The sequence below is a fragment of the Ahaetulla prasina genome, chromosome 1 (assembly GCF_028640845.1).
Source record: "Ahaetulla prasina isolate Xishuangbanna chromosome 1, ASM2864084v1, whole genome shotgun sequence".
NCBI classification, from domain to species: domain Eukaryota; kingdom Metazoa; phylum Chordata; class Lepidosauria; order Squamata; family Colubridae; genus Ahaetulla; species Ahaetulla prasina.
In genome coordinates this window covers 199,004,687-199,029,757 of record NC_080539.1, presented here as the reverse complement: position 1 = coordinate 199,029,757, position 25,071 = coordinate 199,004,687, and the positions used below count along the sequence as shown (strand labels likewise).

The 25,071-nt window shown below is 36.9% G+C and overlaps 2 protein-coding genes across 14 annotated transcripts in view; one reads left to right on the top strand and one right to left on the bottom strand.

The window, feature by feature from the left end:
* The window catches only part of TRAK2 (trafficking kinesin protein 2), a 29,582-nt gene extending 9,298 nt beyond the window's left edge, over positions 1–20,284 (bottom strand). For both annotated transcript variants that reach the window (XM_058187111.1, XM_058187118.1), the window contains exons 1-11: positions 20,145–20,284; positions 13,591–13,852; positions 12,826–13,020; positions 9,855–9,931; positions 7,561–7,677; positions 5,785–5,994; positions 5,017–5,095; positions 4,286–4,416; positions 4,099–4,173; positions 2,769–2,906; positions 148–224 (exon numbers count right to left, since the gene is read on the bottom strand). In XM_058187111.1, the coding sequence (XP_058043094.1) occupies positions 148–224; positions 2,769–2,906; positions 4,099–4,173; positions 4,286–4,416; positions 5,017–5,095; positions 5,785–5,994; positions 7,561–7,677; positions 9,855–9,931; positions 12,826–13,020; positions 13,591–13,627 (1,136 nt within the window). In that variant the 5' untranslated portion in view covers positions 13,628–13,852; positions 20,145–20,284. The remainder of the gene's footprint in view (positions 1–147; positions 225–2,768; positions 2,907–4,098; positions 4,174–4,285; positions 4,417–5,016; positions 5,096–5,784; positions 5,995–7,560; positions 7,678–9,854; positions 9,932–12,825; positions 13,021–13,590; positions 13,853–20,144) is intronic.
* Positions 19,839–25,071, top strand: part of STRADB (STE20 related adaptor beta) — a 58,804-nt gene continuing 53,571 nt past the window's right edge. For 8 of the 12 annotated variants that reach the window (XR_009155624.1, XM_058187210.1, XM_058187129.1 and 5 more), the window contains exons 1-3: positions 20,549–20,898; positions 22,765–22,821; positions 23,505–23,585. Coding sequence is in view for 11 of the 12 variants with exons in the window: in XM_058187210.1 (XP_058043193.1) it covers positions 22,810–22,821; positions 23,505–23,585 (93 nt within the window). In the remaining variant the exon portion in view is untranslated. Of the gene's footprint in view, positions 20,008–20,323; positions 20,395–20,548; positions 20,899–20,960; positions 21,030–22,764; positions 22,822–23,504; positions 23,586–25,071 lie in introns of those variants that run through there. The other 4 variants (XM_058187146.1, XM_058187155.1, XM_058187138.1 and 1 more) reach the window with 4 other exon arrangements.

Sequence of the window (25,071 nt, the reverse complement as noted above, 5' to 3'; positions counted from 1 at the left end):
TTTCAATTAAAAAAAAAATATGTCTACAAAATTATCCATATGGAACTATATCAACTTCTCTTAATATTATACTGATTACCAGGGAAGAAGCCCTACAGAAGAACCCACAAAGCAGGTTAAGGGGGAAAAAACAAGAACTGAGCTTACTTTTGTTTACACAACGATTCATCATCCAAACTTAGCACTTTCCGCATTGTTCCCTCAATTTCTGCTGCCAGAGATTCCTTCAAATTTAAGACAGTGGGAATTAATAAATTTCTTAAGCTTGGTTTACAAAATAATTAAGGAACTACAACAATTTATTACTTCTTTGGAGGAATCTCCAATTAGGATAAAATAAGTACCTAATTTGGAATAGTTAGGAAATCAGTACATTCACATCTAAAAGCTTCCTCATCCTCCATTATCCTATTAATGTGCTAGAGGACTCCTTGTATAGTTCAGTTACAAGCAAAATTAACAAATGTAACAAATATTTTAACAAATGTTAACAAAATGTAAAGGGTGCCAAAGTAATTGACAATTATAATTCAGAACAAAGACATTTTTCTAAAGGGATATTTACTGTATTCTCATATACAGTATGAGAAGTACCATTGGAACCAACAGCTCTATTAAAAACCATTCAGAAGTGATTTTGATAGCCTGTCTGCAACACTACTTTGGCAATTCATTAGAAATTAGGCAATTTCTATAGTAAAGTCATATTGAGATATTTTTCTACAGTAATGAAAGAATGAGGTAATTCCGAGTATCCACAAGAACTGATTGTTCATTAGGATGGCATAAGCCTATCCCCGCTAGGTAGGCGTGGAATGTCACGACATACTGAGAAAAGGGGCAGGGCTTTTGCCACTGCAATGCTATTGACATTACTCTGTTCTGCTAAGAGTAAATTTAATCTACTTATGTAGGAAGAAAATATTTCAGGCAATATTTCTTTACTATAAATGCTTGAAGTACTTAGTTCTAAACCAAAAGAAATTAGCAGGTATTACCAGCAGACAACTACGTAGAAAAATTGCAAGTAATATTAATACAGCCTTACATAAGGATGAGGAAATGTAATTTGCATAATTTTTTTTAGTTGTATCAAAATTTACATGTTCTAATCTCATGGAAAACCATATATTCAAATAAAGCATAGCTTCCAAAGACTAGTGTGTTCCCAATATTCTTTTTTTCTTAAAAGAAGAGGACAAATCATCAAAGTACTCAGCTGTACTTTTCCACCCCGGACCACCCCAACGAAGCTGTCGAAGTACTGTCCCGGTGCCTGGAAGCCGTACAGGTCTGGATGGGGAGAAACAGACTCAAGCTCAATCCCTCCAAGACGGAGTGGCTGTGGATGCCGGCACCCCGGTACAGTCAGCTGCAACCGTGGCTGGCTGTTGGGGGCGAGTTATTGGCCCCAAGGGAGGGGGTACGCAACTTGGGCGTCCTCCTGGATGGACGGCTGTCTTTTGATGAACACCTGGCGGCCGTCTCCAGGAGGGCCTTCTACCAAGTACGCTTGGTTCACCAGTTGCGTCCCTTCCTTGACCGGGATGCCTTATGCACGGTCCCTCACGCTCTGGTCACTTCTCGTTTGGATTATTGCAATGCTCTCTACATGGGGCTGCCCTTGAGGTGCACCCGGAGGCTGCAGTTAGTCCAGAATGCGGCTGCGCGAGTAATAACGGGAGCCACTCGTTGCTCCCACATAACACCACTGCTACGCAGTCTGCACTGGCTTCCTGTAGTCTTTCGGGTGCGCTTCAAGATTTTGGTCACCACCTTTAAAGCGCTCCATGGCTTAGGACCCGGGTACTTACGGGACCGCCTGCTGTTACCTTATGCCTCCCACCGACCCGTACGCTCACACAGAGAGGGTCTTCTCAGGGTGCCGTCCGCCAAACAATGTTGGCTGGCAACCCCCAGGGGTAGGGCCTTCTCTGTTGGAGCTCCTACGCTCTGGAACGAACTTCCCCCTGGCCTACGCCAAGTGCCTGATCTTCGGACCTTTCGCCGTGAGCTAAAAACATACTTATTTATTCAAGTGGGACTGGCTTAATAGTTTTATTAAATTTTAAATTGGGATTTATTGTTTTAGGGTTTTTAAATTTTTAAATTTTTTATGTTGGCCTTTTGTAATATGCTCTGTTTTAAATTTTTGTTTTTAATTGTATATATATTGAGTTTTTATCTTTTTGGCTGTACACCGCCCTGAGTCCTTCGGGAGAAGGGCGGTATAAAAATCTAAATAAATAAATAAATAAATAAATAAAATATTATAGAAATTTTTAACAAGCAGATAATTAAAGATCTGTCCAAGGAATTTGTTCCTTCCTTTTCCCTCAGTATTCAGAAACTAATACATAGCAGAAAAAGAAACTGATTGAGAAGTTTATAAGAGAGTTTGTTATAATGAGAGTGAAGTCAGGAAGAGGTGGTGGTCATAAATCTTAGTTGCAACTCTAGCACATGCCGCGTAGTGTTTTTTCTACTACTCACAAATTCACAACAATAAAATTAAGATGGAAAGTAGAATCAAACAAGAAGAGTGTCAGTCCTTGTTCAATATTGTCTTATTTGTTCTCCAAATGAAATAAGTTACTCAGCCAATATGGAATAAAATAGGATGTAGATAAAGAAGCTAAATTTAGAAAGGATCACTGGTGCCAACTTTCTCTTCCGAAGATCAGTTTGTGTTTGCCCTTGAAATTTTATTGGCAGGATGAAAGAGCTTAACTAATGAAATCTGCTACAGTCAGAAAGCTTATGTTTACCACAGGAAATGCTCCACACAACTGGGGTCGACAGAGAAGGGCAGCTTGGCTAGTTTTACTGCGCAATCCTTTCACTTCTTCTTGGGACTCGTGCAGCATCCCTAGACATTCCACATTCCGCTCTTGGATCTCATGTAGCTTAAAAGGATATAAAAGGTCAATCATTTACTCAGCCATGAGAACAAAAGGTAATGAAGAAGCTATTTACATGTAATCCAAAGAAATTATCACTGGAACTTTTCTGAAGTCACACATTAATCAATTGCTGATACAGGTAGTCTTCGATTTACAACAGTTCATTTAATGACAGTTTAAAGTTACAATGGAACTGAAAAATATGACTTAAAACTGTTTTTCACAGTTACAACCTTCGCAGCATCCCCATGTCATGTGTTCAAAATTCAGATGTTTGGCAATTGGTTCATATTTATATCCGTTGCTGTGTCTCAAGGACATGTGATCAACTTTGGGACCTTCTGACAAGTAAAATCAATGGGAAAGCCAGATTCACTTAACAACCGTGTTACAAACTTATCAACTGCAGTGATTCACTTAACAACTGTGGCAAGAAAGGTCATAAAATGGAGCAAAATTCACTTAACAATTGTCTCACTTAACAACAGAAATTTTGGGGTCAATTGTGGTCATAACATGAAGACTACCTATATAATAAACAGAAGACAGACCAACTACAATGAGTCATGGTGGTGCAGTGGTAAGAATGCAGTACTGCAGGCTACTTCTGCTGACTCCCGACTGCCAACAGTTCGGCAGTTCGCTTTCACTGGCTTAAGGTTGACTTAGCCGTCCATCCTTCTGAAGTCAGTAAAGTGAGGACCCCGATTGTTGGGGGCAACACGTAAGTTCTGCAAAAGTCTGCTATCACCAACAGAGTGAATTCTGCCTCAACACAAACATATACAAAATTTCACCACAAACCATTTGATATATATATACAAATTAAAATATTATTATTATTATTATTATTATTATTATTATTATTATTATTATTATTATTATTATTATTATTATTATTATTATTATTATATGTTTCATGGCTTCTTTTGCTTTTCATTGTTTTGGCTATAATATTCTGGAAAAATATTTAAACAATGAATACAAATTAATGTGCATTCTATTTTAAATATTTTTTTCCCTTCATTTGTTAAACCAAAACGAAGTGAATAGCATCTGAATCAAAGCTGTGCACCAGAAATTTTCCATCAATATTCAGGAAAAGTATGAATATTCTCATGTAAAATATTTACATTTTATTCTTTTCCATATTTGTTCTCTACATCAAAAATGGGAAAGTAAGTGACATCAATACCTCTGCTGTCAGCTGTTTCTGGGCATCTTTAGAAGCTTGTAGATGTAGTTTCAATTCTTCTTTTTCGATTACATGCTGAGGATATACAAATATGAGCTCTGTTAGAAGTATTAAACATACTTATTCTTAATACAGGTAACGGTTTGACTTTCATCATTTCCCTTCTCTGAACTTTCTGCACACCTACTTCTTTGATCTTATGCTGAAGATCAACAATCTGAGATAAAAGGGATGAGATTTCCTCCTGGTAGTGAATCAGCTCTTCATCCTTCCTCATCAGTTCTTCACTCATTCTTGCAATCTGAGCATTTGTTTCCTCTAAGATATATAGCAGGATACATACTTTGTTAAGAAACCAGAAGTATATCATCCTTTGTGAAAAACAAACTCCTTAAAGCCTTTTGTACAATAGTTATTTTAAGCAAAATCCAAGAAAATGCAAACTAAATAACTGTGCTTGCTTGAATTGTAGGTCTCCACAACAAGGATTCTCCATTAATCAAGTTTCTAAACCCAGTTTAACACTCTAGTTTTAATACTCTGCTTAATAGCAAGGTTTGTTAATACTTAATTTGAAGACTAGTGGATTCACAGTTAAAAAGCATATTTAAAGATTGGCAGATAAAATGCTAGAGAAATTGATAGGAAAAAATATAATTAAAATGTTTACAACTTAACTTGGGGGATTTATTATCTGCTATTTATTTGAATTACAACCCACTGCACTCAAGCATGGCCAATTATGGGGACTGATCTAAATTGCAATGCAATTATAGCTGGATGGACCCTGAAATACTGCCTTTTAAAGGACCAAATGAAGTTAAGAATAGTACAGAGCTCAAACTTGGAGTAATGAAAGTGAACTGAATTTGTATCTAAAGGTCTATTCCCTGTGGAAGACATGATCAGAATACTCACTTATTTCTTTAACACAGTCAGTGACTAGCTGATGCTCCTTATCTTCATATGTCATAGTTTCAGTCTTCAAATGGGATGCCTTCAAAAATTTAAGTATTTCATTAATTTTAAGAGGAACACTATCTGTAAATATATTCTTTTTTCCCATTCTCTGTATAACAAAATGTTTACCCTGGAATATATTCAATGTTAGGGGAGTATTTATAATCCAAATCCAATAGAAGGTTCTTCAGAAGGATCTGAAGGAAAATTCTGAGGAAGAGAGGAATATTTCCACTAATGGATGTCATTGGATCTACACCACTGGTTGTAGCCTTATGTTAGAATTACAAATGCAATAATCCATTGTGGGACTTATTTCATTTAAAACAAAATTACAATATTGCTAATTTTATTTTCAATTTGTAATGACTCAAATAAGAGTGTTTGCCTTTTTTATAGCATTCACACTGTAGAATTTTTTTCACTGAAGCATCCAATGTCAGCTTACATTTCTGTTCTGATCAGTCACTGTCATCTCAGATTTCACAGCATCCATGTGAAGTTAAAATTGTTTTTGGGTCATTTGCATCTATATTGCATTCTGATGTTCATTTCTTCAGTTTGGAGATACCCTTTGGGAGCTTTTTGCTGTCCTTTTTTGGTTGAACAATCCTACTTATCACTTCTTCCATAAGCATGACCTTAGCCATGTATATATATCCTTTTTTTAATGCTTGAATTTATATTCAATTAATAATACTCAAAAGGAATAAGAATGTAAGTTACCTTTGTTCGAAGTAATAGGTTTTCCTCTTCCAGTTCCCTGAGTTTATCTTGTAAGATATCCAACTGTAAGAAACCTTGTGACAAGTTGAAGGACTCATTGAAGCGAAGTGGTGTGGAACAGCTAGAGTCAGTCTCACTTTCTTCAGAAGCAGTGGATACCACACGAAGTAGTTCATCTTTTTTTGTTAGTTCATGTTGTAGCTGATGAATCTGATTTTAAAGCGTTTTTGTTTATTAAACATAATTATTTATCAAAACAATGCAATTTACACTAGTGAATCAAGTTAAAATACAATTGTACTGCTATTTTAATGACCACTTCTTCAGAATATGCTAATCTCCCCCCACTTTAAAAAAAATAGTATTAAATATGATTTCCTCCAAATTACATTTTAATAAGAAGGCTTAGAAATATTAATGGAAGTCATCTTTGCTCATTCCATGTTCCAATTATCATATTTTCTTTCCTGGACTGTCATTATCCAAAATTCAATAATGTGAAAATTACATCATTTTCCTTGGCAGAAGTCCCTTTATTAAAGCAATAGTCTAAGGCTTTAAGAAATATTTGTCAGTAGATCATTCAGTGCTTTTTTAATTCTAGGACAATAAAGAGCTATTTCTATATTCATCAAACATCAGAATTCTTTATTTATAATGTAATATATCTATATATGATGCAGTTGCTTCCTGTATATAGTGAGATTAAAATGCATTACAATCATAGGTAAATTTTATTTATTTCAATTATATCTCAATGCTTTTCCCTAGAACAGTGATGGCTAACCTTTCTGCTGTTGTGTGCCAAAAGCGGGGGAGCGCGGGGGAGGTTGCGCACGCACGTGCCCCCACTCATAATTCAATGTGCCTCGTCCCCTGTGCATGTGTGCGCTATCCCCCGCCATGCTTTTGGTACGCGATGGCACTGTGGGTAGGCCCGTTTTTCACCCTCCCCAGACTCCAGAAGCTTTCTTGGAGCCTGGGGAGCGTGAAAATGGCCTTCCCCACCCCCCCTGAAGGCCCTTCAGTGGCTAGAAATGGCCCATTTCCCAACTTCTGGTGGGCCCAGAGGGCCTGAAAATTAGCTGGCCAGTGCATGTATACGCGCTGGAGCTGAGCTAGGGCAATGCTCGCATGCCCACAGATATGGCTCTGCGTGCCACCTGTGGCACGCATGGCATAGGTTCACCATCACGGCCCTAGAACCTAAATTAAATGAGCATCAGTCTAAATATTATATAGACCTAGGCTTCACTAAAGCTGCTGAATCAAAGGCTTTCAAATATGTTCTGGAATTCTTTGTTTTTTAAAAAACCTTTTTCTATTTTAAGAGGTTAAAAAAGAAGAATCATGAGAATTGGGAAAATTGTACATATAACTACATACAAGCAAATATTAGACTCAAATTTTATGTACTTACATGGAATGTAATTCCTATTTTTACTCTTTATTTAGGATGCAGCAGGCATAAAGAATAGTTTGAAACAGTGCAAAAAATTAAGTACACAAGCAAGAGTTCAGCTGAAATATTCAGCTCTGCATAATATAATATACACTTCCACATTTGAAATAAAGTAGCCTTCAAAATTCTTGCATCTTTCTTCAGTAAACAAAGACTAACTTAAAGCTTTGTAGGAAAGAAAGCTTCTAACATCAATAGATTGAAAGTTTTCATCTGATTTCCATAAGCAGCTTTCATAGTTAATATAACTTCACCAGATGTTACACCATACATTAACCACTTAAAATCCCCAAAGCTTAAATCTGTTCACTTACTTTGTCAAAAGCTTGACCCAACTGATCTTCCAGAACGTCATTTTGCTCAGTTAGGCTATGGTTTCGTCTAAGAAGGGCTTGTCCAATCCGTGCTGCTAGTTCTAGATCTCGCTCTTTCTGCTCAGAAAACCATTAAAAACAGCATTATTTCCCCCCCCAAAGAAGTTATTCAATTGCTAGCACTTTTTTCATTTGCGCATAAAAATGAAGAAAAGAGACAGAGTTTTAAGTTTGATAAAGGAGAGATGTTCAGGAAAACCCAGGACCTTTTTCAAATATATGGCATTTAAAAACAGACAGAAAGCAAAAGCAACATAAAAGCCATTACTATCCATCAAAGCTCTGAACCAGCCCTTTAGGGAAAAAAAATCTAGAATCAGCTGTACAACTAACACAAGTCATTTCCTTCTTGAGATCTCTAAACTTCCACTTCCAAACTCTTGAGTTCTGTGGGTGCCTTGGATCAGTGGTGAAATCTGAATCTGTTTACTAGCAGTTCGCTGGATGCGCATGCGTGCGCGCACCATGCACAAAATGCACGGTGCACACGCGAGCAGTGCACGCCAAAAGGAGGCATGGGGTAAGTAGAACAGCACGTGGTGGGGGGTTGATCAGCTGTGGCGCGTGATTTTTTTTTTTACTTTTAAAAGCATTTGTTAACAACCTATTCAGGTTGTTAAAAATGCTTTTAAAAGTAAAAAAAAGGCTCTGATGATCGTGCAGCTCAGCTGTGATCGTCAGAGCCTTTTTTTTTAACCTTTTAAAAGCATTTTTTAGAAGAAGCAGCAAGCGGAAGCGGGCAATCGGGCATTGGGTGGGCATGGGTGAGGGGGGGATCAGGGATTTTTGCTACTGGTTCTCTGAACCACCCACCACCATCGCTACCGGATCAGCCGATCCGGTCCAAACCGGGAGCATTTCACCCCTGCCTTGGATATACCTGTTCCCCAAAGTAGAAAGTTCCATTCAAATCTGGAGTTAAGCTGTCATCCTGTTACTGAATGGGACGACATCCTTCCCCATTTTACTTAGAATCTGGATCAAGCATAAACTGAGAACTAAACTTTGAAATAAACAGCTTGTTTTCCTTTGTAAATGTTTTTTTTTAATCAATGTCCAAGTTATTTTTGAGTATGTTTAATTATTTAAAGCTCCTTTTTTATGAATCTGTAATTCCTTAATTCGGAGGAGAGTCAGGGTGATTGGATGGAGCTGAGCATTTACTGGCTAGATGCCCTTCCTGATGCCAGGCGGAATTTGCAACAGGTGTTTTTCTTTTCATCCTAGGAGAGAAACATCTGTCGCTACGTAGGATTAAACTCTCAACTTTCTGACTGGGAGGCGAGTTCTTTCACCACTAGGCTACCACATCGCTTGATCAAAGAATAAATAATTGTAATCAAGAAAACCAAGTCTGGGAAAATAGGATAATTATGCCAAGTCACAAAACGCCCAGATATACATACCAATGTTAGCAATCATTAACACAGCAAGGAAAAAAACATTGGAGGAATGGAGGATAGAAGCACAACCTACTAAGCAAAGCAACTCTGAAAAGGATAACTTATCCTTACAAAATAATCCAGACAATAACACCCAGGAGTATTAACATCTATCTTTATTTGAAGGTTACATTAACAGAATCTTGCAATTCTGAAAGTATATCCCCCCCCTTGCCTTAACAGTCCAAGAAACTAGAAAGAATCCTTTCTGAGGCATTTGCCATGTCTCCATTCCTTCTGTGGGCTCAGCTGTTTCTTATTTGATTGCTGACCAGTCTGGACTCTCTCAAGATCATTTCTAATAATTCTGGTCGTTCAGGCTGTACTTTTTTGCTGATTTCATCGTACTAGTTCCTATTCTCCTGGGGCTTTGGGGCAAAGAGTCTGAGACTAAGGCCCAGTCAAAAAAATGTTTCTACAGTTTTTGCTGCTCTCAGGATTTATTCTGGGGAAAATAAAACTTTGAGCTGTTTTTCCCAGCCTGTATCCTACTCCACTGGCTATTGTTTCTGTTTTAAAATCAGGCTGAAATTTGGACTGTAAAAGAATAGTGTTGCCCAGCAATGTCTTTACTATTTGTTCTAACAGTAACATTTTGTATGAGATTCTACCATATTTTAGACCAGGTCTGAATCACATGAATCAATGAAAGATTATGGTGTTGGAACTTGAGCACCCTAACAACACTACTAAAATGTCTATTGTTAAAATTTTCTGTTTCTGTCTCAAATTTTAAATATTTATTTCTAATTTATAAAACTATGTTTAGTTATAAAACATCAACAATTTTACCTCAGCTAACAGATGAGTGATTACTTCAATGTCATTGCAATTTTTGGGTATATGCTCTCCCCTATCTGTGCCAGCAACTGAAAAACAAAACAATTCCTTAATGTGATTTAAACAGATGAAAATAATATACTCCAAGAATAACATACTTGAGAATGTAAAAAAAATGTGAAGACCAGTAATTAAAGAACAAGAATAGGAAAAAAGACATTAGACTTTGTTGCATTATATTTTTGTGGAATAAATTCTAATTAAAGAAAATAAGAGAAAAAAGTTTTCACAGAAAAAATAGTTTTTGGTATATAAAGGTCTGCATGTTCAAGTCATGAAGTATTATATTTATTATGGATAGCAGTGGCAGGACTGTTTCTGTGTTATTTCAAAGAAAAATCCCAGGTTGGTGAACAGTAGTCACCAGAAGTTTTGATTTTTTAACTTTAGGCAAAAAATAAAGTAGTAAAAACATGCAGAGAATGGCTTTTGGGTTTTTCCTCTCCAAATTTTTAATAACAGTTCCGTTTTGGGTCAGGTGACTAAGGAGGAGAGGATAGAGTAGAAAAGTCAGCAAAATTCTGAATCATAGGGCACTAGTCTTTTGCTCATTTCCATCTCTACAAGACCAAATTTAGTTCAATTCTTTTTAAAAGTATCTATCTAGCTGAAGGTCAAGATAGACCTTCAGGTATCAAGCAGATAGACACAGTCCCAATCTTCTTTACTGTACATAATTTTTCTTCTTCTTTGGGTTGTAAAGAAAAAAATGTAGCCAAGACACAATTTATTATTCTATGCAGCAATACCCTCTGTATCACACAAACAGAAAATAGACATATGACAAATCTGTTATGTGAATCTATTTATATCCTAACAATTTACAATTTATTAGAGAGGATGACAGATCCAGTTACCAAAGTATCCATTTTTATTAAAAGGAAAAGTCAAAAAAGCCTGCTCAGTTTAACCAGTAAGTCACAGATAAGAGAACCCAAGTTATCCTATTTCTTAAATATTATACAACAATGTCAATAATCTACTAAGAAAAATATCCAAAATCAAATTGCACAACTATAAACACATGGGTTCCTTCTACTTTCAGAAGTAACATACAAATTATTGAAGATTTTGCACTGTAAACTAGATGTTCTTCTGTCCATAAAGGCATAGCCATTTGAATACATATTCTTCCTCACTGCAGCAATCTGTGTTCCAAATGATCTCCCAAACCTTTGGGAGAGATTTTTAGTGACAATAGGTGGAAAGAAATAATAGACAAACGGGTAATCAGTGAAAATATTCTCCTTCCTACTATTTCTTGCCTATGCAAAGTTTACGGTATTTTACTTCACACAACTATGTATTCAGTTGTGGATTGTAATCCGTTTTTTCTTACAGTCTAAGACAGAAAGACCTTATTAAAATTGCTTAGCTTTTGAAGAAGTTGAATCTCAGGACTTTCTGATTTGTAATCAGGTAACAAACATCAAAAATCCAAATTTCAATTTTAAACTTTATAAAAATACATAGTTTATGTGTACACTTACCTTGTAGAGTGAAATCCATCAGTAGCTCTTCGTTTTGGTTCACATCCCTTTTATCTAGGGCCATATCCATCTAACAACTTATACATTAGGAGTAGTTTAGAAGAACTGCATCCAAGCTGAAGTCATGGCTAACCTTTATTTTTTGTTCTGCAGTACATACACTGCTGAACCTGCAAGCAACACTCCCTCTTATTTACTCAGCTATCAAATAAACAGTTCTCCAAGCAGAAGTATCATAAAATAGGAGGAGCTATACTGCAATATTGGCTATTGCAGTTTTGAATACAAAAGTCAACTAGTTTTCTAATTTTGGAATTATAAAGGTCATTAAATGCAGAATATCATAATCATATTAAAAATGTAACTTCTCTGACAAATCTATTTTTCTCCCATAGGTATTAGCACACTAATGTAATACAAGATTAGAGGAATCCAGTATTTCAATCTGAAGTGGAAAAGTGCTTTGGATCTAGCAGAAGCATAATTGCTACAGCGTATATTTGCCAGCAGCTTCTTAAAGAAATTGCACTAATTTCTTTAGTCAATATTGAATTTCAGTTTACTTTACTGGGTGGACTGAAAGTTCAATCCTAAAGATCAGAAAGTTAAACACTCACGCTGCCTATAAAGTGATCAAAAATACAGGTAATAAAAAAGTTGTATAAGCCAATATTTAACCAACAGGTACATTGTTTTTGGTAGTAGGAAGAGATTTTAATAGTCTTGTTTTGTAGGGCTTGACATAGGCTGATGTTATTGTCTTATACATAATCTGCAATCAATGCCATTTTAACAACTTTGTTCATTGTTGTTTATTGTCCAAGAGCACATTTAACAGGAGCAATGTTCATAGGACATTCTACTATTTTTAAAAATTTTATTAGAAGAAGGACAACCTGTGATCCCTTGGGTCCCTACTAGATTCTTTAATGCCTTCAACAATGGCAGAGCTTCTAATGTGCTGGAAAAGTTCTTAAAAATTTAGGGAGATATTCAGAGATATATCTGCCTTGAAAGTGACCCATGTTGAACCACAAAGCACAGTCAAACATTAACAGTTGACCACAGGAAATATTTTGACATTTTGTATTATGACATAAAATATTTTATAATAATTTTTATGTCATAAAAAGTTTTATAAAATTTGCCAAATTTCAATTCCATGGGAGTGACAGGTCCTAGATTTTGGACAAATTCTGTAAATTAGCCTGCTTGAGGTATTGGTTCAAAACATATTGCCATATGATGGACTGTTTTAACACAGATAAACATTACAGACTTGAGAGTCTTGGTAGTAGAGATATATATATATCCAAGCTTGGTTCTTTGTACCAATTTTGGAAAACATACAATTCTCCAAATATGGAGGTACTTCAGTCGTTTTTGCAGGTTGACTGAATCTTGAATGCTTATATTTGTATTGGGATACTTACTCATATAATTGAGTGCCTCCTCAGCAAGAACAGGAGAAGAAATTTCAGGACCATGTCTGTGAGAACTTCCTGACTGGATCCAGTCATCGTTTACAGGAAGATATAAAGAATCCACATGTAATTTGTACTGAGGCAGCTGTTCTTCTAGCATGCTCACTAGCTCTACTTCAGGAAGGTCTTCATTAGGGCAAACATCTAAAGATATATGCAGACAACATACTAGAGATCAACTTTGGAAGAAAACCATTATTTTCTTTGCTAAATAAATGGTTTTCAACATTCTGAAACAAAATGACTAATTTTATCCATTCAGATTTGAACTAAGGCCAGTGAGAAACAGCACAAGTCTTAAATGTTCATCTTTGTTAGGAATCAGTTATCCCTAACTAAAAAAAAACAATATTTTTAATCTATTGCACTGATTTTAAGATGGACTTCTCTTACTCCACCTTTTATTAGTATTTTAATTTATCCTTCATTCAAAAAGGCAGCATTCCTTTTTAAAGGAGTTGGTTTAGATGCTTTTCTTTCTTCCCTTCCTCAACCATTTTTTCTAATTTTTATATGATCTGCCTGCTCAAGCATTTTGGGAAAATTTACATGCCATTTAATCTACCTTGAGTTTGGCCTAATATAAAGGCATTGCTTCACTGTAAATCTGAGACAGTTCTAAAGTTCAAAATAAAGTACTGAAGATTGCAGCCTTGAAGCAGCTATAATTTCCAAAACATCTACTAGCCCCTTTTAATTAACTCATCAGTTTACCAGTGATGCTCTCTGAATTGCTGTGGTTGAAATTCATGAGGGTTGCTTCAGGCTTCAATTCTTCGAAAACCACATCCTCTTTCCATTTTATATCTTGCTCCTTCTCATCTGAGCTGAATGATTGTTTGGCAATATTCTATTGCTGGCATTCATTTCATATCAACTAGATAGACAGAAGGATAATTTAGGCCAAATGAAGATACATTTGAAGTTGCCAGGTTCACTATCTTTACGTCGCAATCTTGCCCCATTCATTCATCATCTTGGGAAAAAGAAGAGGAAAACAAGGGTTAAAATTCAATTTCAGACATTAATGTTAAACAATTCTTCTCCTAATTACTGCTCTCTAAATGAGTAATTGTATCTTTTCCCCATCTTAAACAAAAAAGGAGTTTTCTAATTCATTTTCTGCCACTCTTTCTTGCTTTACCCTTGCATATGAAAATCTAGACTAAAAAGAAACCTCAATATATAGCAAAGTTATCTTTTGTATATATCCAGTTATAACGTATACTCAAATATGAAACAGAAATATCCCAATATCAAACACTATGATATTACAATAAATTTTCCTTCGGGAGGGACTATTGCATGATTTTATGGAAAAGTACATTGCATTACCTACATGTATAAATTGCTAGGTCACAAATGCCAAAAATAATTTTTTTTCTTTAAAAATGAATTAAAAACAAACAAAATAAGCAAAATTTAAACTAGTACAGGTAAAAATTAATGGTGGGCCATCCAGTCAGAGCTAAAGAAGCTTCTTGGATAAGAAGAGAAATATGTTCTAAGAAAAACCAGAAAGTCCAGTTGCCTCTTGAAAAAAGCACCTTTGGGACAACCATGACCTGGATGACTGAGAATCTCATAGACGTTCTCCAAATATTTGATTTTTTTTCCTTCTGTTTATCAGCGTACTAGAACATTGATAAGGTTCTCCACCTTGGAAAAACTTTACTGTGATTTAATTAAAGACAGTTTCTTAGAATGAAAATCTGAACAATTTCCATATAACTTATAACCCAATTAAGCTTTGCCAAAATCACAAATATAATTTCATTAACTATATGATTTTTCATATAGGAATATATCCTGCATAGTTACCCTAAAAGAAATTTCTGCCTGGATTTTTCTAGTGGCATAAACATATGAACATTAAATCTTTTTGAAAATCTAAATGATGGAAAATCAAAAGATTACAGTATTACTAGATTGGTAACAAAAAATTAAATTAATTGTATTTTATCTACTGCCTATAAAATCAATTGTACAATAATGCTATTTTTCTAGCAATTCTGTTTTCAGATAGTTTGTGAAATCACAGATGATCCTGCCATTTCAGCATTATTCAATAGAAAATTTTGAATATTTTAATTTGGGGAGTTTCATTGAAATCTATGTTAACGCAGATTTTAGAAAGTAAGAAAATAAGAAATAATTAAGCATTTTTATTCACTTATTGAATCCCTCCCAAGGACCTAAGATAGGCAGATGTTATTTGATGGTGCTAAAAGTATCATTGCAGGATGTAAGCTATCCCAAGTAAAATTAATCTTTGCAAGTGACTGGTGATTTTGTCAATGCCAATGGTGTTCATGTGGTGCTTCAGATGTTTTGGGACCAAGGCCCTCATTACTACTGATACTATTTTGCTTTCTTTTGACACAGTTGTACTACTTCCATTTGCAGCTCTTTGTATTTTGTGATTTTTTTCTAATTCTTTTCCTCCTATTCTGCCACTTCCATTATTATCATTATTATTTTATGAATAACACAAAGTGGCAAAAATATCTAATACTCTTTTCTCCTATTTTCTCCATAACAACAATCTTTTGAAGTGAGCTGGGCTAAGAAAGAATGACTAGCTCAAAGTCGCTCAACTAGCTTTCATGTCTAAGATGAGACTCAACAGTCTCAAGACTAGAACTTATGGTCTTCTGGTTTCTAGCCTGATGCCTTAACCACCATACTGAACTGGCTTTCTGTTAAAGGAATGCCTGTCTGGAAATTTATTAAAAAAGAAATAGGCATAACAAACTGTTCCAATATCATTTTAAAACAAAATCAATGTATTGAATTCTAGGGCTATGCAGCACTTTGGATGAGCTATCCAAAAGTTCCACTGGAGACATGGGAGATGACTGCGCAGTAGCACCATTTAGAGAAGGAGCTTCCCAGCCATGTTGTATGACATTATTTAAAATAATTTAATTTGGCAAAATATCAGCCAAAATATATCCTGCTTCAAGATCAATACTTAGGTTGGTTCACATTAAACCATGACCTGCTCAAGCACCTTTAATGAATAAAACACAATTGGTTGGATCATACAACACGCTACATCAAACAAACAAAACACATTAGCTTGTACCACAATGGGTGAATCCAATCAGTTTAAATTGCAATATTTACTGTCTTAAACAAGCTCAAAAGGAAGCAAGTTCTACTTTGAATTTACCTAGTTTGACTTAAGGTAAAGGTAAAGGTTCTCCTCGCACATATGTGCTAGTCACTCCCGACTCTAGAGGCAGTGCTCATCTCAATTTCAAAGCCAGCACTGTCCAAAGAGGTCTCCGTGGTCATGTGGGTGGCATGACTAAATGCCAAAGATGCATGGAACACAGTTACCTTCCCACCAAAGGGGTCCCTATTTTTCTACTTGCATTCTTTATGTGCTTTTGAACTGCTAGATTGGCAGAAGCTGGGACAAGTAACAGGAGCTCACTCGGTTATGAGGTGCTAGGGATTCGAATTGCTGAACTGCCGACCTTTCGATCGAAAAGCTCAGTGTCTTAGCCACTGAGCCACTATGTCCCTTACATTTTACTAAATATAGTTTTTCTCAACATTTGGTAAAACAAGTGCATGTAACATATTGACAAATATTGAGTGTAAATGCTTTATTGTGCCACACCAGATACTTGATGAATGAATACTGTGCAGCACTGTTATTTTAAAGGCCAATTTTAGTCACTCCCAAGTCCTTAGTATGTGCCAACCTAAGGAAGCAAAGAAACCATTTTGTACTATAATTTAAATACTTATCACTACTGAAGTAGAAAACTATGTTTTACAGAGGATTTTATAGCATTTTATAGAAATCAAAATGGCTTACTTTGGAATACGATAATACCCAGAAACTTAAAACTGGCCAATTGCTCCATTAGGTCTCCATTGATAAGCAAGGGCTGAATGTCTGATCTATTCCTTCTATAGTCTACTATAAGCTCCTTGGTCTCCTTGGTGTTAATAACTTGGTTCACTAGCACTATTTCATTAATAGTGGCATAATCATAGCGCTGTTATACCTTACACTTTAAGTGTTGTCTATATATTCACAATAGATGTAATTATTTTCCCCAAAAGAAACAATGATTTAGTGCTTGGATTTAGGTTACTCCAAGCGATTTATATAAAATGGCTCTGGAGAAACTGGTCCTATTACATCAGATACTATTTAAATGTTACATTATGAATAATATGTTTGGCAATATATTAGGCAGCTTGTTCAGGCTTGCATCTTGACCTTAATGAAGAACCCTTTTCCCCAAGCCATATGGTTAATATTTTAGAGAACAAGATATACCACAAGGGATATTATTCAACAATATAGCAAGCTTCAAGGATAAATGAAACACTACGCATGAAGGAGTTTTTTTTGGTCTATACTATATTGTATTATAGCGTACTATAGCAAAGCATAACAGAGACTTGAATTTTAGTGTCTGTGTGTAGAGAGAGAGAGACAGAACAACTGATGCTATCAGTACTCAGAAATTTTTTTTAAGACTGGACTTGAACAGCCAAGGTTAAACAGAATAAGATATAAGCAGTATAAGGCCATCACTCTGCTAAACAAATAATTCCCTCAACACTGTCAGACTATTTACTGAATCTGCACTACTATTAATCGTTTCATAGTTCCCATCACCAATCTCTTTCCACTTATGACTGTATGACTATAACTTGTTGCTGGCAATCCTTATGATTTATATTGATATATTGATCATCAATTGTGTTGTAAATGTTGTACCTTGATGAACGTATCTTTTCTTTTATGTACACTGAGAGCATATGCACCAAGACAAATTCCTTGTGTGTCCAATCACACTTGGCCAATAAAATTCTATTCTATTCTATTCTATTCTATTCTATTCTATTCTAATATACATGTTAGAATATAAAATGAATGCTTTCTACCAACAGTTTCAAGTAAACCAGTGGTACTTTTTCAGCAATGGTGGGCCTGACACACGTCACTCAGGATAGTGCCCCTAAATAGCAGTAAAGAGTTAAGGACTTTCTATATCTCCCTGCTGCCATTTAGTGGTCACCCAGATTTCTGTAGCCCTAATTCCACAGGCAGGACTTCCTAAAGGTGCTTTTTCAAGAAGCAACTGGACTTTCTTGTCCATAGATATCCACATGCTGGCATTTCAGAAGGGCAATATAAGTAGTCCTTGACTTACAGCAGTTTGTTTAGTAACTGAAGTTATAATGTCATTTAAAAAGTGACTTATGACTGTTTTCACCCTTACAATCGTTGCAGCATCCCCATGGTCATGTGATCAAAATTCAGACACTTGGCAACTCATATTTATGACAATTGCAATGTCCTGGGTTCATGTGATCCCCTTTTCTGGCTTCTTTAAAACCCAAGTCAATGGGGAAGCCAAATTCACTTAAAAACCATTAGTAATTTAACAACTGCAGTGATTCACTTAACAACTATGGTAAGAAAGGTTGTAAAGTGAGGCAAAATTAACTTAACAACTGTCTTGCTTAACAACAGCAATTTTGGGCTCAATAGTGGTTGTAATTTAAGAACTACCTGTAAATTCTTGTCAGTCTTACTCTTCTTACAGATGAGTACCCATATTTGCTTTCTTATACGAATTTTACAATGGAAAAAGTTTGCTCCACCTGAATGACTTGGAGTAACATATGCCATTTGCTTTAAGTGACTTTTCAAAACATCTATCTTTGATCTAAACTTCTGTTCATTTGAAAAATAATGTTAATTTTCAAATGAAAAAATTAGCTCTTTGTTATGAAATTAGTAATAAAGTTAATAGTTTACATTTTTACATTACATGTTTGATTCACATATAATATTGTCATAAAGTAGTTTGGTGTTGTATGTTATGTGAATTAACTTCTATAATTTGTAACCCATGGATTATTTCTTGTCTCAAAAACAAAAACCACACTGTAGAGAAGCCTTATGTAAAACCAGACACAAACTATCACTGAAGATTGTCATTAGAAAATTGACAACAGAAAAAGACCCAATGGTCCATCAACATTTTTGTTTGTGTTTGTTTTTATTTATTTACTTACCTATTTTTTTTAAAGAAAATATTTGTATTATTGATGTTAGTAGATTGACTCCCACTAGAAATCAGATTGGTCCTTTTTAGCTTTTATTTTTGGAGAGTCTTTGAAAGATGAACTGATCTCACTCACTTAATCTTTACTTTTATTTTAAGTTTATATTATGGTAATTATATGTATTTGTATTGTAATTCATTGAATTGTTGATCAAAATATATCCACTATTAAACGCCAAGAGACTGCAGTGAGGAGTGGTTATAAAACTAAACACTCAGTACATATGTTTTAATAAGTGCATTGCTGACACTTAAAATCAATCTGATTATAGTAATCCACAGACATGGCTACCCTGTTTGATTGCCCATCCCAATTGGCAACGGTACCAGCTTCTGTGCTCATAATGATTTCTCTTTATTTCTTGACTTGTGATTCAAGTGTGCTAATGCCAAAAAAGAGAAAGAGCCGATTGTTATAGTTTCCTTAAAAGAACGGCGGAAGGGAGAAACAGGCACCGGCTAATCTCGACTGTCCTAGCCAAGACGTCAATGACAAAAAATATCAACATCAGCAGCTGCTTCGTGCTTGGGATGGATTTATACGAGGCACTCATACAAAATGTGCAAACCGCAGTCGCGCACGGAACAGCCACCTCTTCCAACTTCGTTTTTTCTTTCTTTTTCTTTTTTCTTTTTTTTTTTAAACACCCTCCTTCCCCTTTGAACGTTTTTCCCCTTTGAACGTTTTTCGTTACGGCTACAAGAGGAAAGAGCAGAGCCTGTTCAGGAGATGGAATAGCCCGCAGGTGAAATAGGAGAGGAGGGGGGAAATCAGGGGACAAGGGAACCTTTTGCAAAAGGCAGGCGAGGATCTTGGCAACACTGGAGGAAGGGAAGGAGGGCAGAGCGCGATAATGCAATCATTGCCATGCTCGACTCCCTCCAGCTCTAATAATGGATACAGGTCAGATTTTCCAATCTCTTGGAAGCAAAGCATCTCGCGGTCGTTTTTGGAGCCCAGATCAAATGCTGAAACACCCACCACGATACTAAACCCTCGGTCCAGCCAGTGCTGCTTCTTAAGGTAATATCCATCTAACATGGAATTGGGGGAAATAGAAATGGAAGAAGAGAAAGAGGACAGAAGACAGCGATGGGCGGGCGCATAAAACCAGGGGAAACGCGGAGCCATAATCTCGGCTCTCCTCCTTCGCTCCTTACCGCTTCCCGGGTTCGACTTTTTTCGACCTGGGCGCTTCCACCTCACTCCATTTAAGCTACGCGCTGCAGCTGCCGCTGTTACCGCAAGAGCCTCCCCGGCTCCCTCTTTCGGAGCACCGGACAGAGTGAGGCAACGTGGGAGGGGCAGGGTAGGGATGGAGGAGGCGGTCACGCTGGACTACAAGATGGCGGCCCCCGAAAAAGAGGTCGCGCTGCCCCGCCTCCTCCCGCTTTGCGAGACAGCTATCCCGTAAGGAGCTCGCCAAACTGCTTCTGCCACCCGTTGGCTTTGAAACTACGATTCCCATCGTGCAACGGTGGGGCGGGAACAGCTCCTTCCATTCCTCCCCCCCCTTGAAACTCCCCTCATGCGAATAGGAATCGCAGAGCACTATGGGGTTCGTAGTCCCATAGGTGGGAGGCGCTCGTGCTGGTCTCCTCCGCCGGTTTGGGCTTCTTCGCAGTTGTTCTAGGGGGCGGGGCCTGAAGTTTGAAGGGCCTGGGGACCGTCGTCGGTCGCTGTGTCTCTGAAAAAGAGCTGGCGGAGGGAGGGCGGCTCTCGGTCTGCCCCGCGGTACTGGGGGGCGTTTGCCCCCCTCTCCCGCCTGCGACGGTTCCCGCCGCTGCTCACCGAGAACCGGGCAAACAAGGCACGCGCGCCCCTGGATCAGCCTAATCCTCTCGGGGGTGATTCTGCTCTGGAGGAAGCCCTACGAGGCTTAATGGGACAGAATTCCTGGTAAATTTGCAGAAGGTAACAACACACGCAAGTTAAAGTCGGGCCGGGTGTGAAGGAAAAAGAATCGGTGCAAAGTGGGAACAAACGAGCGTACGTGTGGAATAGGAAGGCGGGGACGCCCAAAGTCACCTCCCCGCACAGTTCCTGTAAGAGGGAAAAGACGAAAACTTTCCTAGTTGCTTGTTATTCCGGCTGAATTAGTTTTGACTCGGGTGATTAAACTTGTTGCGACAAAACTTTGGAGATGGAGTCTCGTAATGTTTATGTTGCTTCTCCAGGTGAAAGAGAAAAAGGGCTGCCTGTGTAAGAAGCAAATACTCAAAAGGCTTTGGCGGTTGTATGTCCATAGTCCTTACTGGAGGGTTAGCGCTAGTACTTGTTAATGTTAAAGATGTCTAGCGTGATATATCCTTGATTTTATATGCAGCTTGATTGCAAATATTTTTTATTATACACCTGATTGCGTTTAGCCCAAATTATAATTCAAACGCTTAAGCAGGAGTGGCAGTATTATCTTTCTGTTATGGATTTGAGCGTCTTCTTAATAGTTTCACTGATTTGAATACTGATCTTAAGCATCTAACTTACTTTTGCTTCATTCCTTCATCCCTATTTTCTGGTAGTTTGTATTTGTAATGAAATGTTTATTTTTTTTGCGGGGTGGGTGGGGTGAATAACTACTGGTATTAGAGTTTGTTAAATTTAAAATTTAGCAATAGCTATAATTCCTGACTATTGCTTTTGTTAGTTACCTAAGATGGATGATGTAGTACAGATTGAGAACAGCTTTTATAATAAAATTAACATGTTCATCTTTAAGGCATAATTTTTTCTTCTTCTGTTCAATCATGTCTCATTCTTAGAAACTGCCTAGACAATCCTAGGTTTGAGTGAAAATGATCGCCCAAAGGCACCCATAAGGCGGGTTTCCCATAACCCATAACTCTTGGTTTCTACCCTGGTGCTAGGCATATGTGTGCAAACTCTGAGTTTAAAATCTTTCATATTTTTAAAGTTTTAGCATATTCTTTTATTTTTGTTTAAAGGGAAATCCATTAAAAGAACTGCATGCCTCTTTGAGGAGAATATTACTGTATTGTTTGTGTGATGAAAACAAGTCAATTGATGCAAAGAATTTTGGAAATGATTTTTCTAGGTTCATTTCTGGACATAATACATTTTCACAAAAATTGGTTCTCAAATAAAAATATGTTTGGATGACATGTTAATTTGACACGCAATCATGAATATACAGTAATTATTCAGTCAGTAAGTCAAATCACAACCAATTGTACTTCATTTGTTAAGGTTGACAGAGTGTTACATTTTAGTAAAAAGAAATGTAATGCCAGATTATTATCAGCACTAGAGTTAGAAGGTGGTGGTGACCAGCTCTCTTGGTGTTGTTAATTTCCCTACTTCCCAAATGTACTTATCTCCGGTTTCTATCTCATATTCAAAAGCAGCAGAAGAAAGAAACCTTTCTCAGTTTAGTTCAGACAAGTGGTGCTATAGTTAAGTTTTGTAAACATTATAAACTATGGGTACCAGTTGTGGTTAAGTCACTGTCATGGTTACATGGACAGATTTCAGATATGTAATAGATCAATCTTAATACAGATCATGTAAAGAAATTAAAGCCCAAAATTCTTTGTTTATGTCGATGTCCTGAAATAGTTTCTGATATAACTCTGATAATGCTTGAATATGATTTCAAATATTTATGATGAGTTGTGCTAAGGATCATTAATTTTATCCAGAACACTATATGTTGAAGGATTTCTGTAGAAGTTTATGGCCAAAGAGGAAAAGAGACATCTTTAGTTGATATCTGGATGTTGAATGTATCGTAATCTTTAATTTCTTAATGTTCTATTTCAGAGTAAATGGATTAGCATGATGTTTTCCATGAACTAAAACAGTTCCATGTCTTGTTTGGTAAGCACATATTTGTTTTAATGTTTGAAATATAGCAGGAGTTAATATATAAATAATATGCATGTTGGAAATATAATAAAGTACCAAGAGAATAAAATAATTTTGTCCGTTGCAGAGCATTGTCAGAACTCTGGTTCATTTTCCAGAATCAAAGTTTTTAAATAGAATCTTCTTTGAACTATAAAATATAGCCCAAAATTGTGATTTAATGCCTCCTCTTACATCCTAATATACATTAAAATATATATTACATCTTAATATAATGTTCAGGTTCAGGCCCCACAACAAGTTGTTGATGAACAGTATCCCAAACTAAAGATTACAGGGATAAAATTAATAATTGGAATGGCTGTTTTACAGGGTCATAAAAAGGGGGTTACTTGGATGACTAAAGTTCAGCATCTCTCTTATTTAACTAGCTTTGAATTCAGAGAACTATACTGTACTTAATTTTGAAAAAGTGATTTTAATCTTGATTTTTCAAATTGGACTCTTAGATGTCCCTAAACCCACCAAGATGACCACATTATTTGGAAAGGGTTCATTTCTTATTGTGTACAGTGTCAACATGAATTCATTATTACTATGCACTGAGGTTGCAGTTTCCTATCATAACAGTTGACTGTAGATTAGTGAGTTACATTTTAAAGGCTTTATTTTTCTATTTTCAAATATCTTTGTAGGACTGTTCCTGTATTCTACGGACACGAGTTGAATCCATTAGAGGAGAAAAGCAATCGGAAAGCATCAGTAGTCAAGACTTGGTAAGAGAAGCCTTACCTTAGCAGAACCAGTATTATGTTTTCTATCATAATCATGTTTACACTAGTGATAAAATGTATACTTCCTGCTGGCTTCCAAAAAACAAATCAGTGGGGAACCCAGCAGGAAGATGCAAGTCCCAGCGACTCGCAAGCAGACTGGCAAGTGGGTAAGTCGCTGTTGCCAGGTGGGAGAGGATATGTGAGTGATAGCAGCAGCAGCACACTGAAATAATTTGGGGCCTGGGAATGGTTTTGCAGGATGGGAAAGACTTACTTGAGTGATTTAAGACCTTTTCTCCTGGCTTCATTCTTGATTTTGTTTGGGGGAAGCCAGCAGGGAAAGTCATAAATGGTGATCACATGACTGCTGGGCACTGCAACAACACTGCAAGTGCAAGCTGGTTGCCAAATTTCAATCATAAGAGTTTGCAGATGGTGTGATGGCTGTAACTTTGAGGATCAGTTGTAAATATCACACATTTAGCACCGTTGCAACTTTGAACAATCACTGAATGAGTGGTCAGTAAGTGAGAACTATCTATATATATTAGAGAATTGGAATTACGTACCAAATACATTTTTTGTCCTCTAGAACAGAGATGTCAAACTCGATTTCATTGAGGGCTGCATCAGAGTTGTGTTTGACCTTGGAGGACTGGGGGGGCATGAGGCGTGGCCAGGGTGGGTGTGACATGGGACTCATGTTGGGGGGCACTTGTGGTGGCCAAGTACTAAGACAGGACTTCCCCCAGACTCTCCTTCACTCTCATTACACTCTCCTCCCTCCCTCCCTTTTCTTTTTTTTTCCTTCCCTTTTCATTCTAACTTTTTGCTTCCCCTCTTTCATTCTTTTTTCTTTCTTGCTCTCTTCCATCTTTTCTTCTTTTTCTTTGTCTTTTTTCGTTCCCTTTCTTCTTTCCTGCCCCTTCTTGCATGCTCAAATGCAAAAGGGGAAACATTTCTCCTTTTTTGTTTTTAGTTTTGATAGCCCCCTGCCAGCCCAAACATTTTTGGCCTGGATGGCCTCCTGCAGCACTCTGGCAGCCAAAATGAGACGTAGGAGGTCGATGCTAGTCAATTTGAAATAAGAATAAATCCATCAGGAAAAGTCAGCTTGCTCACAGTTTGGCTCTTTCCTCAAGAAAAGAGTTAGTAGAGGGCAACTCCATGGATGAGCAGGGAAAGAGAAAGCAAGTGTGGCAATTTGACTTTAGTTGAATTATGTGTGTAAAGGCTAGGAGGAAGATAATGAGCTCAGTAATATGACAAACAGCTTCAAGGATGAGGGTGCAAGTTCCGAAAGTAGTCATAAAGACCTCAAGGGAAAAAAAGAGAAAGAGGCAGAATCCAAGTCAACATTGGATTCCAGAAACCTCAGCCAAGCCACCAGTCCCTTTTCTGTGACAAGTAGAATCTGTTAAAAAGAAGGACATGTTTAATTACCTCTGGGGAATATAAACCAGAAAGGAGTTGGGGGGAGGATATG